This window comes from Schistocerca gregaria, chromosome 3 (genome assembly GCF_023897955.1).
Source record: "Schistocerca gregaria isolate iqSchGreg1 chromosome 3, iqSchGreg1.2, whole genome shotgun sequence".
Classification (NCBI taxonomy): Eukaryota; Metazoa; Arthropoda; class Insecta; order Orthoptera; family Acrididae; genus Schistocerca; species Schistocerca gregaria.
Genome location: NC_064922.1, coordinates 327852884 through 327871297, shown reverse-complemented (window position 1 = coordinate 327871297; position 18414 = coordinate 327852884). Strand labels below are relative to the sequence as shown.

At 37.6% G+C, this 18414-nt stretch overlaps 1 protein-coding gene across 1 annotated transcript in view; it reads left to right on the top strand.

Annotated features, from left to right (window-relative positions):
- Positions 1–18414, top strand: part of LOC126354581 (serine-rich adhesin for platelets) — a 381497-nt gene that overhangs the window by 343705 nt on the left and 19378 nt on the right. Inside the window, exons 13-14 of the mRNA XM_050004327.1 lie at positions 8889–9020; positions 15962–16437. Coding sequence (XP_049860284.1) covers positions 8889–9020; positions 15962–16437 — 608 coding nt within the window. The remainder of the gene's footprint in view (positions 1–8888; positions 9021–15961; positions 16438–18414) is intronic.

The window sequence follows — 18414 nt, the reverse complement described above, 5'->3', positions numbered from 1 at the left end:
AGAATACATACCAATAACTGTAGAGGTTAAGGAGCAATTTTGGGCATGATTTGTAGATATTACAATTGTGTCTCCTATCATTTGTTGCTTTGTACAGCCGTTTTCAGAATCAGTTGAAGATGCTCCACCTGCAGATGGAACTGATTGACCTTCAGTGCAATACACAGATGAAAGACAAGTTCTTTGTAGTATGAAGTACAGGAATATTCTGTGAAAACTTTCCACTGTGCGAATTTACACACCTGCATCACAAAGCTGAGAGAGTTATGTCCATGTTTCGACCTACTTGCATATGTGAAAGATTTTTCTCCATAATTAAAATGAACAAATCAAGGTTTCGATTGAACATTAATGATGAAAATCTTTACAACTGCTTGCGTTTGCCAATGTGCCATGCTTCTGTGCCCGACATTAACTTTATCGTTTCTCATCACCAATGATAAACATGTTTCGGATTTATTTATTTTCCTAATTTAAAATTGTTATTTGCTAACTGCTCCATGTTATATAGGTTGCCATTGTTAACTGAAAAATTTGGTAAACTGGTTGGTCAAGGTATACTTACATGCTTAAATATTATTCTTTCATTATTGAGATACATGTTTGATACCCTTACCATGAAGGATATTTAGGTGCCTAAAGAGGCATTTTTTCTTTTCATGGTTGGTTTTAGAACTGTGACATTTGTTGATAGGGAAATGGAATAACACAATACCTTTTCATGATTGCATTGCACACTGTGAAAAGAGCACGAGTGTGGCACAGGTACATTTTATCCCTGCTACTGAGTAAAGCAAAGCAGCATAATCTGTGCTTCATGACACACTAAATGAATGGCGACAGTTTCATTTCCCTGTTTACACATCCAGTAAGTGTCCACAATGTGACCAGGAAGCTGCACATGTTCAGCAGCTCTGCACATGTACAGAATTTCTGGCCAACCCAGCACTACATACTGAAACCACTGTCATGGTAAAAAATGGTATAATTTCCTGTGAACATCCTGACAACCAAACAGTGTAGGATTTACTAAAGGCACAGTGTTTCCCAGTGCATTCAGTAACACTAAATCTGCGGTTAAGTAGAACCACAAAAAAATGATTTCTATATGTGAGAATACTGAAGCTAATAAAAATTCCACCACAGATTCCCGGAGTGGACAAGTGCCCGCCCTTGCTCTCCCCACCACCCCCACCCCTCCCCACCCAATCCCCCCTCCTCTCCCTCGATATCTTTGGCCAATAGACATGTATGTTGCTAGTTTATATGTGAATTGTACCTCAGAGGTAACATAATACATATACACACTCACATACACATGCCTAGCTGCATCTCCCGGCTGGCTGACTACAGTGCACTGACTGCAAGTTGAATGGAGCGAGCTGCTGTGTTGGATGGAGTGGGCAGAGTGGGAAAGAAGTAGGTGCATCAGACGGGTCTTGCATATTGATTTTCTGTGGTGATATGGGCCACATAGCAAGGAACTGGGAGTAGGTGTGGCATAAGTTTTATCAGTACATTTCATAGACTGGGTGGGCTGCAGAATACCATAGTGAGAGAGAGGGACATTGGGTAGTATGTTCTCCATTTCTGGGCATGACAATAACTGCTTAGCAACGGATATGCACGGAAGGAAAACATTGAAACACCAAAAAATCATTAATGTAGAGTAATGAATTTTTTTTGGGAATAAATTTGTTTTGATAGCATATTTAAATAATTAACGTTGCAAGATCACAGAATAACATAACCGTGAGATATACCATTGCAAATGAAAAATTCTGGTGCATTAATAATCGGCGTAACCACCAGAATTTTGAATGCAAGCTTGCATGCATTGTGTTGTACAGGTGCTAGAAGTCAGTTTGCAGGATGGAGTTCCATGCCTACTGCACTTGATCAGTCAATACTGGGATGGTTAATGCTGGTGGTGGATGACACTGGATTTGTTGTCGAATGATGTCCCGTATGCCCTCTATTGGAGATCCAGGAGGTCAAGGCAACGTGTTGACACCCTGTAGAGCATGTTGGTTTACAACAATGGTGTGTGTGCAAGCGTTATCCTGTTGGAAAACACCCCTGAAATGCTATTCATGAATGCAGTCAGGATGTGTGAGATAATTACAAGAGTGCTCCTGCTGTCACACAAAATTGTGCCGCAGACCATAACTCCACGCTTAGGTCAAGTGTGTCTAGCACACAGATAGATTGTTTCCAGGCCCTCAACTGGCCTTTTCCTAACCAACACACACCTGTCACTGTCACTGAGGCAGAACCAACTATCATCAGTAAACACAACAGACCTCCATCCTGCTCTCCAATGAGCTCTTGCTCGAAGCCAATGAAGTTGCAAATGATGGTGGTTTGGGGTCAGTGGCATGCATGCTACAGTGTGTCTGGCTCAGAGCTGTCCTTTTTGTGATAGTTCTTTGTCACTGTGGTGCCAATCACTGCTCAGATTGCTGGTGCAGATGCAGTACACTGCACCAGAGGCATACAACAAACACCGTGGTCTTCCGTCTCGGTAATTCCACTTGCCTGTCTGCAGCCTGATCTTCTTGCGACTGTACCTCCCTGTAACCACTGCTGTCAGCAATCGTGTACTGTAGCTACATTCCTCCCAAGTTTTTCTGCAGTATCACAGAAGGATCATCCAGCTCCTTGTAGCCCTATTACACAACATTTTTCAAACTCATTGAGGTGCTGATAATAACATAAAAGCATTCTTGACTAACATCAATGCACCACCTCCATTCTGGAAGGTAACTAATGATCATGACCTTTACAGTGTGTATTTAAAGCAAACCTAATTTGCATCCTCATAGTGGTGCTATATGCCACTCTTACCTGTGTGGTGCAAAATTTGGATAGAAATCATCTTTGAGGTGTAGAAACATGCCTAACAACTTTCGTTTATGTCACACATCTTCTCCTTGGTGTTTTAATTTTTTTTCCCGTCAGTGCAGTTAAGTATTTCCAGTATGGGATAATAGTGGATGGTCTCAAGTTATGCTAGTTTTTTCTTCCTTCTGCTTCTTACATCTTTTGCATATTTTCTTTTTTTTCCTCCATTTCTAATTGAACCTGGAGCCCCTTCTACACCTGTCATCTATCTACAGTCTCCCTTCCCAAATGCCTGTTTTGTATCTGCATCTGTTATCCTTTTCCTTGAAAACTGTGGTATCCACATTATTCTTTTTCTTGTGGTATTTCTTTCTTCTTTCCTTTTGCTGTGTTATACTTACTTTCAATTCAACTTGATTATTTCTCTCTTCCATGGTCTTTTGCCAGCCTGCTTTCTGCAGTAAATATAAACAGTATAACAAGAAGAGGTAATTGTGAGTCATTTTAAGAAGTGTTGGTGTTCTGTAGTCAATCCCCTTATTGAAAATAAAATGTGAAACTTGTGTTTCCAATAAAAGGCTAATGGGTCTCTTATGCTTAAAATCACAATGCAAAACAGGATGCAAAGGAAGTAAAACAGTACACATAAAAAATGTTCCTTATGAACTTAAAGACTTTTCTGGGATGAATATCAAGTAGCACCATGAATTATTGATAAAGCACAAAGAGGAAAGTTCATTATTAAACAATATCACTGTGTTTTGAATGCAGTATTTCCCCACTAGACATATCGATGGATCAACTGATATAATTGTGCATATGTGCAGCAACGTTGCTAGGTGTAACACAGAGTGATACATTTGACAGTGCCAGGCTACATGAGTAAACAACAGCAGCAAATTTAATGACTGCCACATACCATCTCAGTCTCATTTGCCTCAGTTTGCTGATGTGTACTGCATGCTATTTGGTGGATGTACTTATGATAACCATGCAATACTTGGCTATTTCTTGGACACTTATTTGGACTCTGTTATTCCCTGTCATCAACATTTGGCTTGCACATGTACATGTATATTTTCCTAATGTGGTGGTGTCTCCATTTTTGACTGCATGTTGTGCCTTCAGTGAGCAAACAAGGTGTACTCATGCAACGAGTATTTCGTTCTTGCTTGCCAGTCAGACAATCTTACATTGTTTGCCAGCGCTAACATTTGAGTTTTTCAATATTTCTCTGGAGTACTTTTATGGCCAAGAAGTATCCATCTTTAGAATTCTTTATTTCTGTTTAGTTCAAGAGGAGTCACGTGTATTACTATCTGTGATTTATTTGCACTTAATTGGCATCCAATAAAACCTGTTTTGTAGATGAAGAAGCAAACCTTTAGCATTAAAGCTGCACCACTGCTGTGTTGATCATAACAGCAAATGTATCTGTCATATACATGAAGTTGTAAAATGTTTCCTGGGACTATTGAAAAAAATTGTTGAGGTTACCCAAAAGCCCATTGATAAAATGATATGCAATTAAAGACGTATCCTGTAAAACATATCATTTAAATATTATTCCCACAAGACGTGTGGTATATGCTGTGTGGGAGTAAGTACATAATGATTACTTATAACTTCAACAATAAACTGTTTACCAAAAGAAAAAAAAGATACAATTTCAGCATCACTTTTTGTTCATTCTTTCTGGTAATTCTTAGATTATCTAGCTTGAGGACACTTCCCTGAAAAATCTTCATGTTTATCACACCAACACCCAGTGTCTTATCTCTCCTTCAGCAAACAATTCTTCCAGGTAAGATAAAACTGTATACTTTATCACTGCTGTTAAAGAATTTTATCTTGTTGTGTTGGCTCATACTTAATCAGAGCAAGATAATGGAATATAAGACAATCTGTTCATTCTTCACATGTTAAATCAGGTAGTGTGATTTAAACAAGTGGTGTGATTTAACAGATGGATTTGAGGTATCTTCTTATTTTACGGTGACACAATGAAATATGTAGTGGATGCAATGGAGCGTAAAGTGAAGAAAAAAAATCTGGTGCAAATCCAGTCTTATTCTGTGAGTATGAACACACTGCATCACCTCACTCTCATTTCTACTATGCAAAACATTGCAGAGAATAGACCATGTTGGGATTGTTTGTGATCCATAGCAGAGTGGTTGTTAGCAAACACCAGTAGTGTGATAATGCCTCATAAAATTATCTGGCAGCTGCATGTGCGCTGCAGGACTAGCTATGCAAGGCATGAGGACTGTTATTGGAATTTGTACTATAGCCGTAATGTTATAGGGAATCTAAAAATTATATTTTATTTACTATTACAGAATTGTGGCATTCATTGTAAAAATTTCATTGATGCATTATTATGAGCCTGATATTCCAGATCTGAGGCCTACTGTTAATTTCCTTTTGTTTTCTCTACATTATTCTACTCTTTTTTTCTGTTCTATTACTCCATCTAATTTAAATCTTCCATATGTTTGAGGAAATATGTTAAAAGAAATTTCATTCTGTGCTTTTATTGGCCACAATATTATTAATATTGGTAATCGTTACTTACTCAACCTGCTAGAAGTTAAGGTTCAGCTACTTTTTGCATGTGAATGATTGCAGCCATTGATGTTGTAATTGATAATATACATAGTATGTGGCCATCTAAACATTTGTCATAAAAAAATTTGTGTTCTGCTTCTGTCAGTTGACATGTTCCACATCACATTTAATGAAATTAAGATCTATGGTATATTTAACTAACTATCTAACTCTTCTGCTAACACTACATCGTTCTAGTAGTTGGCTGTGCATAAGTGTTTTACTTTATGTATTCGCAAACAAATATAATGTGTAGCCAGGTGTGAGGCAACATGTTAGTGCACACCATTGTGAAAGTTTCATCATGTTAAGTCTTCCGTGAGGTCTGCAGTGATATGTTTGAGAGAGTGTTTTAATTAGCAATTGTTACATCAAAAAGTGTGACAATATTTTCTTTGGTGTAAGGAACTTCTTCCGGATTTTTTCTGATGGCGCCCATGGCTGTATAATATACATAGTTTGCAACCTCAGCTATTGCCTTTACCCCAATAATAATAAACTGAACCCCTGTTTTTAATATCTGTCCTCAGAGACCACAAAATACTGGTCATGTACTAGGTTGAACATGTCACTTTTAACAGCTGCTACTCAGTCTGCTATTGGTTTATTGAATTCGCTGTATCATATGTCAGTTCTCTATACAACATCCTGCTAGGATCAATTGGTATGCTTCTCACCATTTTGTCTGTGAGGAATGGAAGTAATTTGTACGTCAGGCTACTGAATTCATCTCCAGGTGCCACATAGTGAGATAACTCCTCCCACCATGTTCTTGATGCGTCATTTAAGTTGTATCTTGCTAATAGTCTAATCGACCAGTCCAGTGACTAGCAAAAATTCATACATGGAAAAAGAAACTGGGAGAAACTGTGACAGACTAAGGCTCTGCACCAGTTGTGAGTAACTCTTGAATAAATGTGTCTAAGAGACTTTTATGTTTCCTTACAGTTTTGCCTGATGTATGGTAGATTTTCCCCCACATAACTAAGTTGACTGAACAACCAAAACATCTAATGTGTACTACCCTTACTACAAAAATCTGACATGTTGTGTATTATTTCCTGGTCAGATGTGAAAAAATTAGTGAGTTTGAAGATAATACCTGTTGGACGGCTCTATTTACTTTATGTTTTTGTAGCAGCTTTGGTAAACTGTGCTAGGAAGGATCACACACCATTTATAGCTTTTGTTCGGACATATGATGTAATATACGAGGTCTGTTCAAAAAATTCCGGAACATTTGTAATTTCCCACCAATGGTGTGTTCTAGTGAAATGCGGTTGGCATTTCTGTAACTGCCAGAAGTTTCATTGTTGTATGTCTGTTAGTTATTGTTCAGTTCTGTATCGAATAGAATGTTTTGTCACACAGTTTGCGAATTTCAAGACAGCGGAGTTAGAGGAGCAATGCATCTGCATTAAATTTTGTGTGAAACTCAAGAAAGCTTTTACAGAGACACAGAAAAAGATGCAGGGAGTCTTTGGTGATGAATGTTTAAACCATGCTTGGTATTATTAATGGGTCACAGAGTTTAAAAATGGCTGGACAGAAGTTAAAGATGACATTAATTCAGTATACCTTTTGGCGTCTACCAATGATGTTTATGTCAGGAGTGTGCATACCAATCGGAATGACTGTCCTAGAAATTGCAGAAGAATATAACATTTCAGTTGGATCATGTCATGAAATCCTGACACAGCATCTTGGAATGCATTTGCGAAGGTTCTCCAAGACCAAAGTAAGTTCGTCAGGTCAGGTCAAATGTCAAACCCATGTTGATAGTTTTCTTTGACTTTGTAGGATTAGGTCATCATGAATTCATGACACAGAAACAAACTGTTAATCAATGGTACTATCAGGATGTGTTGTGACAAGAAGGGAATGGCCTGAAATGAGGTGAGACAATTCTTGGCTCTTGCATCTCGATAACGCACGCATACATTCATCCCTGCTGGTGCATGGCTATTGCATAAAAAATGAAATCAGTGTGCTGCCTCCTCCTCCATACTCTCTAGATCTGGCCCCTGCAGACTTCTTTTATTTCAATCATTGAAAACCCTTTTGAAAGGATGAAGATTTTCAATGATAGACAAGATAAAAGGAAATTCACAGACGTCACTTTCCGTGATCCAGCAAGAGGCATGCCAAGACTACTTCAGGAAGTGGAAACGGCAGTGAGAGCATTGTATCAATTGTGGAGCAGAGTATTTCAGAGGAGACCATGCACAATAAGTAAAATGTAAGCATAGAAAGATTTTGTGGCCAAAGTTCCAGAATTTTACTGTGTAATCAGTTATATCCTCAGCTGCAAGTAACGGCAGCATTATGTTAGCTACATTCTGAGTTGGCGGTTTCTCTTTTTTTAGTTGGAAAATTCTTGTAATGCTTTCTGTTGTGTTGCTGAAATTCCCATTCACAAATTTATCATGTGTTTTAAGCAAATATTTGTCTAGTATGTCAATATTTTGGTTTCCCTTTCACTGCCTGCTACAAGATGCAGTTTCACATTTATATATGAATGTTTTCAGCACTCTAAGCTATTCTGGCATTTTACATAATCTCTGCTGGAAATGCCAGGAGTCAGCAACTGTAGAATTATGGATATATTGGGAATCAAACAGCCAACCAGTTGCATGCCAAAAGTTTATTCCAACCATTGCCTAGTTCTTGACAGTGCATTGGTTATAACTTATCGTATTTTTAGGTGTTATTACTTTTTCTGAGAAAGAGAGGTTTATCTCTGTTGAAACCTAGGTATAGGTATTGTGTGAAGGTGCTTGAATCACAGATAGCTGGGAAAATTCCTGGTGATGGAAAGGTTTTCACCGTTGGTATTTGATTGGCAGGTGGAGGAGAGATGGTGGTGTGAAATTCCTTGTCACTAGACTTTGCAGCAATGCCCTGGGTTGAAATCCAAGTCTCTCTGTGGCCTCATGGAATGATGGCATGTTAATGGTGATCAACCTGTAGGATTAAGTAAATAAATACAAAAGAAAGTAATGTAAAATTAACGACAATTTTTATATGAATGTCCGTATTGCCTACAATTGTGTGTAATTGCATTAGCCCAACATTTTACCTCCTTTCACTACCTGGAAATGATTGTAAAAGCTTACTACATTGTATGTTGTCAATAGGAGATTCAACAATTACTATTATATGATGACATCACATTATTACATGTACAGTTGATGACATTAACAAAAATATGGTTCCTTTCATTACCTTGTGTACCAAGGACTCTGTTTCCTATATTACGTATGACATATTCCCTATTACAAGTGATCACTTACTTGATGTCTATCACCTGAAATAACTTAATCATCAGTAACTATATATTGTAATCCCTCATTGCAGTTACTCGATTGTCAAAGTGCCTTCAACTAATTAAATTCTGTCTACAATAGATCTAAACTGTATGTGTCTAATTACAGGAACGCAATGCACAAAAGTCCCAGAAGCCAGAAAACAAAGATGAGCACCTCTCACAAAAGACTGATCATCCTTTTTTAAAAAAGAAGAATCTCATAAGTGAAAACGAGCAAGTGGACAGTCTAAGGCACAAGGTATGATCTTATTTCAGTATAATTTCTGTCTATAGAAAATAAATAAAAAATAAACAAAAGATATATAGATTTGAGTTAGTAATTCCTGCCCACCACCTTTAACATTACAGTTACACAAACAGTTTCCACCCCCTCTGTCCTATCATCTCCTCCCCATACTCATCTCCCGCCCTGTTTATTCGCAGCCCTCTGCTAATGCATGCACCCATCTTTTGCTACTCCTCTCTTTTTTGCTCCTTTTTCCCCCTCCCCCCTGCCCTATAACATCCTGACACTATGCCTGTTAGAAGTCTAGTCCCTGCGCACTCCCCCAGACAGTGTTCATCTCTCTCCCTACCCGTATGCTATTATCCCTTTCTCTTCCGTGCTCCCTCCAGATTGTTGCTTGCATCCCACATGATAGTTGCTTCTGGCCTGAGATGCTGGAGTTTGTGGTGGTCATGTGTGCGTGAGGTGTGTACTTGCTTGCATGTGAGTGTATGAACGCGTGTGCGCGCGTGAACGTATGTGTGTGTGTGTGTGTGTGTGTGTGTGTGTGTGTGTGTGTGTGTGTGTGTCATTGTATGTATGTCTCTTTTACTGGTGAAGGCTATGGCTGAAAGCTATATGTAAGTGCCTTTTAATTGTGTCGATCTACAACTTGACATTTCTTGTTTACAGTAAGTAGGAATCTGTCTTTTGCTACACTGTAGAAATTCTTCTGTGGATTGGTTGGTTGGTGGGTTGGTTGATTCAGGAGAGGGGACCAGACAGTAAGGTCATTGGTCCCATCAGATTAAGGAAGGATGGGGAAGGAAGTTAGCTGTACCTCTTCACTGGAACCATCCCAGCATTTACCTGAAGTGATTTAGGGAAATCACAGAAAACCTAAATCAGGATGGCCAGTTGCTGGTTTGAACTGCTGTTCTCCTGAATGTGAGTCCAGTGTGTTAACCACTGCGGCACTCAGTTGTTCTCTGGAATAGAAGAAGTTGTCAAGAAGAAACTTTCTCAGTTTGTTATCAAATTTTACTTTATTGTCTGTCAGACATTTTATGTCACTGGATACTGTGCACCCATTTCTCTGTTAAAGTAAACATAATGGGGGGTTATGAATGTAATTTTTCCTTCTGGTATTGTAATTATGTACCTCATTATTCCTTTTGCACTGTAGTGAATTATTTACAACAAACTTCCTGAAGGAATAAATATAATGTGAAGCAGTTGTCAGAATACCCAACTCCTTAAATGGAAGTCTACAAGATGATTGTGGGTGCACACCACATATTATTCTTAAAGCATGTTTTTGTACAATGAAGACTTTCTTTCTTAAAGAGGAGCTATCCTGGAACATTATTCCATATGACATTATTGTCTCTCCTCAAGATTTGCAATTATTCAAAGTGAAAATGTGGCTGAACTAAGTTGTTTTAGGAGTTCCAAAATGTGTTTCTTCCAATTTTAAATTCTCATTAATATGGACCCCTAAAATTTGGAAGTTTCCATCCTATTTATTATTTCTTCACCATGTTTTACACTTGCCATTGGTTTAGTACCTTTAGGTGTTCAGAACTGAATATGTTTTGTGTTTTTAAAATTGAAGGTGAGACAAATCACAGAAAACCAGTCAATGATACTTTTAATAATTTTGTTTACCATTTCTTCAGTTTATATATGCTTGGATTAATTACAATACTATTGTCATCTGCAACTTATTCTGATTGATGTATACTAGACGGAATATTGTTTACATATATGAGGACCAGTAGTGGACCAAAGATTGAACCTTAGGAGCCCATAAGTGATTTATCTCCCTCCAGAGCCATGTCCCTGGACTATATTGCTTAAATTACTTGCAAGGAAACTTCATCAACTTGACCTTATATTTTTTTTTAGAAAAAAAAACACGAGCTAAACATCAACCCCATCAATTGATCTCACTCAAGAATTCGGGCCGTTATGCCAATAGCACACAGGTATGGCTCTCTTACCATAAGCTTTTAAGCATTCACGTGCTCAGGTTGTTTGTCATGCGTCCCACTTCACTATTTCAGCATATTGTCCAAATGCAAAGTATTGTGCAGTGAAGTTACAAATGTGGAGACCTAGGGAAGTGAAGGAGGGAATAATAGTAGGAAATGCAACCCATATAGTGCAACTCTTACCAGTGTACTCCATTTCAATAGTGTCAGCTTTACATGTTAAAAGAAAATAATGTGCATTGATGATATTCAGAATTACATTACTCTAGGCTACAGGTTGAAAAACTGTCTCATTTGTTTCCACTGCAATTATGAATCACAATATAAAAATGTTCAAACCAGAGGGATCCTTTGATGCCAGCTACACATTAGAAATTGCGCACTTTGACATAATGAACATAGCACTTCACCAGCATCAAAACAGTATTTCCACTTCACATATATACCAAGAGGGTTCCTTTGAAGGGGCACGGCTGATTTTAATCCCCACCATTCCCTAATCTGAGCTTGCACTCCGTCTCTAATGACTTCGTTGTTGAAGGGACATTAAACATCAATCTCCTCCCCCTCCGGTCTCTGGTGTAGTCACTTCAGTACCAAGCATATTGGAAGACTGACCTAAACACTGGTGTGCATAACTGCCTATGAAGAAGCAGCTGTATTTGCAAGATGGTGTTCCACTCACTAAAGTTTACATCAACACCCAGAAGTTGTACCACGTCGGTAAACCTCCGGACAAACCCCTGGAACACGCAGAAGCTAATTATGTGTAGCAGTTGGTAGTATCTTGTGCCACCTGCTGATATTGGAAATGGTGGTGTCTACTACTCTGTGTCCAATGACAAACTTTTGTGACCAGGAAACCAGTCCACTGTTAAAATTAACCTGTTATCATCTCAGATGATTTTATAAAACACTTCTTCTCACCACTTCTGTAAAAGTTCCATGTTCACTTTCCCAGAAGATGAGGTGACAACCACAATATTGTCCATGTGAAACAGATTTTGTTTGTTATGTGTCTACACGATGGCCCGAATTTTCACATTAGATCAATTACTGGGGTTGATATCTAGCTCATATGTTTTTTTCTCAAGAAAATACAAGGTTGAGTTGATGAAGTTCTCTTTTCATTACAACTTTCTGCATTATTTTGATTGGATATGACATCTTCCTGTGGTTGTCTACATCATCATTCCCATAGAAAGTCAATTTATCTAGGAGAATATTGTGATTCACACATCAAAGGCCTTAGAGAGGTTGCAGAAAATACCAACAGGCGCTAATTTATTATTTAATGCTTGTAAAATTTGATGAGTGAATATGTAAATGGCATTCTTAGTAGTGGACCACTTCTGAAAGCCAAACTTTGATTTACTAAGGATACAATTGTTGCTAATGTGAGATACTATTCTACAATGCATAATCTTCTCAAAAATTTGAGAGAATGGCGTTGGAAGTGAAACAGGTTGCTAGTTACTGGCATCTATCTTGTCCCCTTTCTTAAACAGGCATTTAACAGTGGCATATTTCAGTCTCTCTAGAAAAATGCCTTGAGTTAGTGATGCATTACGTATTTTAGATAACATGGGAACAAATTTTTATGACTCTATTGGAAACAACAACAAAACGAGATGAGTTTTTATTTTTGAGATAATGTATAATTTTCTTAATTTCAGAAGAAGTTGGTGATACATTCATGTGACTGAATTTTATAAAAGTTAAATTTTCAATGTACTACTTTGATTTTGCTATGGAACTGTTGGTCCCTGTGCTTTCTGCTATATTTATGAAATGAATATTAAAGGCATTTACTAGCTTGAGTGTGGTTGTACGTTGTTTTCCATGCTTGTTGAGGCAAATGTTGGACTGGTCTCACTCATCAGTTAGAGCCCTTCCATTGAGTTCAGTGGTGATATTTTCTTGTTCTGTGGCTGGTGGTCCTGTCTCTCATTTCACTACATTCCATATAGCCTTAAGTCTTTTGTTGGAAGTACTGATTTCTGACATTATGTGCATGTTCTTTGATTTTTTAATAAACTTTCTTAGTAATTTTTAGAAGTTTGTAGTGTACAACTACTCTGGATCCCCACTTGTTCTTGCCAAAAGATGTGTTTCCCTTTTCTTTTCACAAGATACTTTAATCTCTATAGTGATCTATGGGTTATTGCATTGCTGTTTATAACTGACACTGCTTATTAACAAATTATACATTTCATTGAGGATAACAAATACATGAGAATAATAAAAATAGTAACACTGTGTAGATGACAAGTGCTAATGTGACTAGAGTTAAGGCAATGTAACCTGCCCATACACATATGCTTAACGTGCAGTGAGCTAGCTTGCAAGACATTTGTCAGACATTTGACATATGACAAATGTCTGCTTGTGTCTGTGTATGTGCAGCTGGATATGTGTGTGTGTGCGAGTGTACACCTGTCCTTTTTTACCCCTAAGGTAAGTCTTTCCGCTCCCGGGATTGGAATGACTCCTTACCCTCTCCCTTAAAACCCACATCCTTTCGTCTTTCCGTCTCCTTCCCTCTTTCCTGAAGAAGCAACCGTCGGTTGCGAAAGCTAGAAATTCTGTGTGTGTTTGTGTGTTTTATTTATTGTGCCTGTCTACCGGCACTTTCCCGCTTGGTAAGTCTTGGAATCTTTGTTTTTAATATATTTTTCCCATGTGGAAGTTTCTTTCTATTTTATTTACATGTATAACATGTTAATTTCACATTACTAATAATGGGCAGGGAGCTTGTCATGTCCTATTTTTAAAAATGACTCCAGCATTTACCCTGATTGAGTTTACAAAATTATAGAAATTACATATCAGCATACTTGAGTTAAGTAACAATTCTGAGTTGACATTGTAAGAAAGATATTTCTGTGTGTCCATACCTTTCAGTAACTTCCAAAAGTATCTGGGAAATGGACTTTTGCTATTTCAGAAGAGAGCAAGAATTCAAGAAGAGAATAACATGGCCTAGAAATTATTTAGTCTCTCTCTGGCCACCAAAACTTCTTTCAGAAGCATGTTGAAACAAGATGCTACACTCACATCTACTTTTCTGAATGAAAAAGGAGGACATGACTCCCTCAGAGTAACCAGTCATTGAATGAGTGCAGGTCATCTGTCATGCTGAAGTTCTCCAAGTCATGAAAATGTATCTTTCATTAGAGCTTCCCTTTATCTTCAATCTGTTAGTTATGATATCCTCCACTATGTTATCATGTCACTACTGTGAGGGAGTAGAAGGTCCTCCATAGCTGCATCACACAAAGATACTAAGTTCTGATCTAATTATTTTAACTGTGAACTGACTACGTGCAGAACATTATGTGTTTTATTATGCAGTTTTTTGTCATTTTTTCACGTCTACTTATTTGCTGCCTTCTGTCACTAGAGGGCTCTAAATTGGAACATGTAAGGTGGTGGTGTGTAATGTAAATATGGTGGGGCCTGAGAAACAACGTGTAATAATTGAGTTTCAAATTTGAAGACTTCATTCACACATAGAGCGCTCTGTCCTTCAGCATGACAATGTCAGACCATACAGAGTGCTGTGACATTTGCAGCAATCTAATGCCTAGTGTCGATCGATCATCGATCATCCTCCATACAGTCTCAACTTGGCCCCATCTGATTTTCATCTGTTTCCAGAACTCAAAAAACATCTTCAAAGATGGTTGGTTGGTTGTTTGGGGAAGGAGACTAGACAGCGTGGTCATCGGTCTCTTTGGATTAGGGAAGTATGGGGAAGGAAGTCGGCTGTGCCCTTTCAGAGGAACCATCCCGGCATTTGCCTGGAGTGATTTAAGGAAATCACAGAAAACCTAAATCAGGATGGCTGGACGCGAGATTGAACCGTCGTCCTCTCGAATGCATCTTCAAAGACTTCAGTTTGATAGTGTCAAAGTGGAGCAAGCAGAGGCAAAGTTGTAGCTCCATCAGCAAGGTCAAACATTCTACAGTGACAATATCAAAAAACTGGTCTCTCACTGGGAGAAATGTTTTTGTCACTAGGGTGACTATATTGAGAAATAAATACGTAGACAGGAAGAATAATGATTTAGAATGTTAATGATGTTAGTTTTATTTAAAAAGCTTTTAGAGGTTTCACATAAAAAATTTGGAGGCCTTTCTTTTCAGCACACCCTCATATATTAGGAAAGGAAATGGTCCAGCTATGGAACTTGATGAAAGCCCCAAGGCCATTTCCTGTTATATGAAAGTGTAAAACAATTATCTAGAAATTTATGATTTCCTCTTAATTTTGTGATGCTATAATTTATTTAACTGTTACCATGGTATAAAGAGAAAAAAATCATAGCTAATTCACAGAAGACACCTAATGGCCACAGGTGTAGTCAAAATCTTCTTTTGCTTTTGCTGCACACAAAAGAATTAAATTACTGGTCAACTGATGAGTCATTTTTGTAGCTAAAGTGTAACTCTATTAATAAGCTGACATAATTCAAACAAACAGTGCCTCTATAGAATACTGGCTTTTCAAGAGATTTTGAGAACACTAATATGAATGATATGGGTATGTAGTTCTCAACATAATCTATATATGATTTCTTGAGAAGGTATCTCTACACTGTATGTTTAAGAGTGTATGGGAAAAGACTTTTCTGAAAGATTGAGTTCACATGTGATTAAGCATATCAGTATTGTAGTTTGCACAAACCTATATTCCAGTCTTAGTGCAAATGCTCCTCATGAAACCCTGCAGAGAGGTTTTGGATTTATGCCACCATTTCTCTTCCCCTTACCAGTTAATCTTGGTGATGAAAATGTCTGCCACATCTAGTATTTAAATAAGTTACATCTGGGCCAGGTATCACCATCCATAAGTGCATTGTCAACCGTGGCTGTGGAGAAAACTGGTTGGTGGTGAGCCTACCATTACCAACTGTAAAAATAGATCCCTTATTTTGATTGTGCTCAAACATATAAATTTATTTATTTATGTTTCAGGTGCAAACTGATGGAAATAACAGCAAATCTCAGATAAGTAAAGGAAGTAATGGCTATGAACAAGATTCTTCTACATCATCTTCATTTTCTGTTAAATCATCCCCCACAAGTACACCACCATCCTGTCCCACACCTGATTATGACAATATGAGTACAACATCTTCTGTGTCTCCTAGAAAATTGACAAACTCAGCACATGGACAAGTTTTAGTAAAAGAATTAAGTAAAAAATTATCAACATCAATAAGTTCTTCAGCATCACACAAAACTGTAGAGATTATAAATAGAACAGATACAAAAAGAACAAACAGTGAGATGAGAGTCTCCAATAGACTTCCTGATAAGTCAGCAGAAAGTGTGGAGATGGAATCACTTGAATCCTTTAAACTGACAAATCCCCGTGGTCCACCTCCAAAACCGCCACAGACGTATTTCAACACAACAAAAGAAAGGCCATCTACAATGGATTCCTCTAGGTATGTACCTTATGCTTATCTATCCACACAGTATTGTATAAATAATGTTTAAAATAACTGCACATAGCGAAACACCAAATAACAGAAATTATTTTTTTCCATAACCTATTTGTAGTATAATAGTATTTTACAGTAATATGAGCACTTCATATATATATAATATCTACAGCATGCTATGTCCCACATGGTAGGTAACCCATTCAAGTAAAATAATGGATACAGTCATCACTACAGTTCCTTGCATTGCAGTACAAGCACTGTAGATGCAACACGTGACTCTGTAGCTCACTGTTTTCAGTAGACATACTATGACATGGCACTAGTTGTATGTTTGTGAAATTGAGGCATTAACTTGAGCTTACATGAATTTAGTCTGTGTGTCATGAGTTCTGGGAGTTACAATACATCTGACCCCCCAAAGCAGAAGCTGCAAGAACTTAACATTTTTTGGAAGAAAATGATTTCAGTGAACCTTGTAATGGTACAAACTATGACCTTACAAGTGATACATTGTAAAGTGATGAAAACAGTAGCATTTCGCAACTGGAGGTTTGCAGCAAAGCACAGTGATGCAAGATACTCATGTTGATATGATGACAAAGGAAGCTACAGAGTGTTCAGTGGTGATTCATGGGAACTGGGACGATCTAGCTAATCGTCCTCAAACCAGTGTTTGTACTGTGACGTATTAGTAGAAAGGAAGTTCAGGCAGTGTTTTTGACATCATGTTTAACTCTGATTTTCATTCTTCTTTCAGAGGTTATTTTCGGAATGTTGACAACATTTAATTGTCATATCATGTGTCACGTAGCTTACATGGATTTGAATATCAGATACATAACAAACCCTTCATAATAAGTCTTTGTCAATAAGTGCAACAGCTGCAGAGATGATCTGCTCACTCACAGGTTAGCATTGAGTCAACAGAGCAGCATGTGCAGCATATCTTAATCTCTGCAGCATTGATTGATCTCCATCATCTGTGTATCCAATCCATCATTGTGATGTTGGGCATCAACATGGTTCCAAACATCATGTTGGAAATTTGGAAGGCTACTATCCTTTGGAAAACTGAAGTAAACATTGTCCTCTTTGACCTACAGGAATATCCATATTATCATGTATCATGTCACTGTATTTTCAGTGAAGGAAAAAGTCCTATTCATGGACAAATGTGACTTTTGTGATCTTAAAATTAGTACAATGTGTGTTCACCTTCCCTGAAATGTGTATAGCTACTTCATCTCCAAGTACTATTTTTTCATTCAAATAATCTGCTTCCATCAGGACAAATTAGCAAATCTATTAGCAAAACACATACAGGGATCCACTAGTGTACAAATCCCTGTGGTTACTAGATTAAGTGACACCCCACATTAGATAAAATACAGAATTCAGGCAGACACTATTAATTCTTTGTAGGGTAAACTTCCTTTTTAATAGAGCGCACTGAAATCTAATCATACCCAAATGCATAAAAAAGTCAAGATTTGAAAAATCTTGTATCACTAATTAATACAAATTTTAATGCTTGACAAAATATTGAGCACAATCCACCCTGTGGAAGTGCTATTTTTATGGTCGATAAGTTAACCACTTTGTGGGGTCATTTACTAAAATAGCAATAAACAGAAGAAACTAAAGCTTTATTTGCTGTTATCTTTGTTTTTTATATTCATACACATAAATGCATACAAAATATACACACATAAAATCATAAATCATACACCAGATTTGTTCTGATGCTTACTTCTGCTGATGGAAGGTTCCAAAGCATTGTCTGCACTGCAACTAAAGCATGCTAACTTACTACATTTAAGCTTGCTTAGTGTGCTGCAAATTGCACACCTCCTTGATATACCAGTTGTAGACATATGTTCAGTCATGGTCATGAAGTGCACCCCTTGGAATCCTGTATCTCTTTTCTGAAATTTTGACCTACTAATTATTTTTTTTAGGCTGGGTGTTGGTCCCATT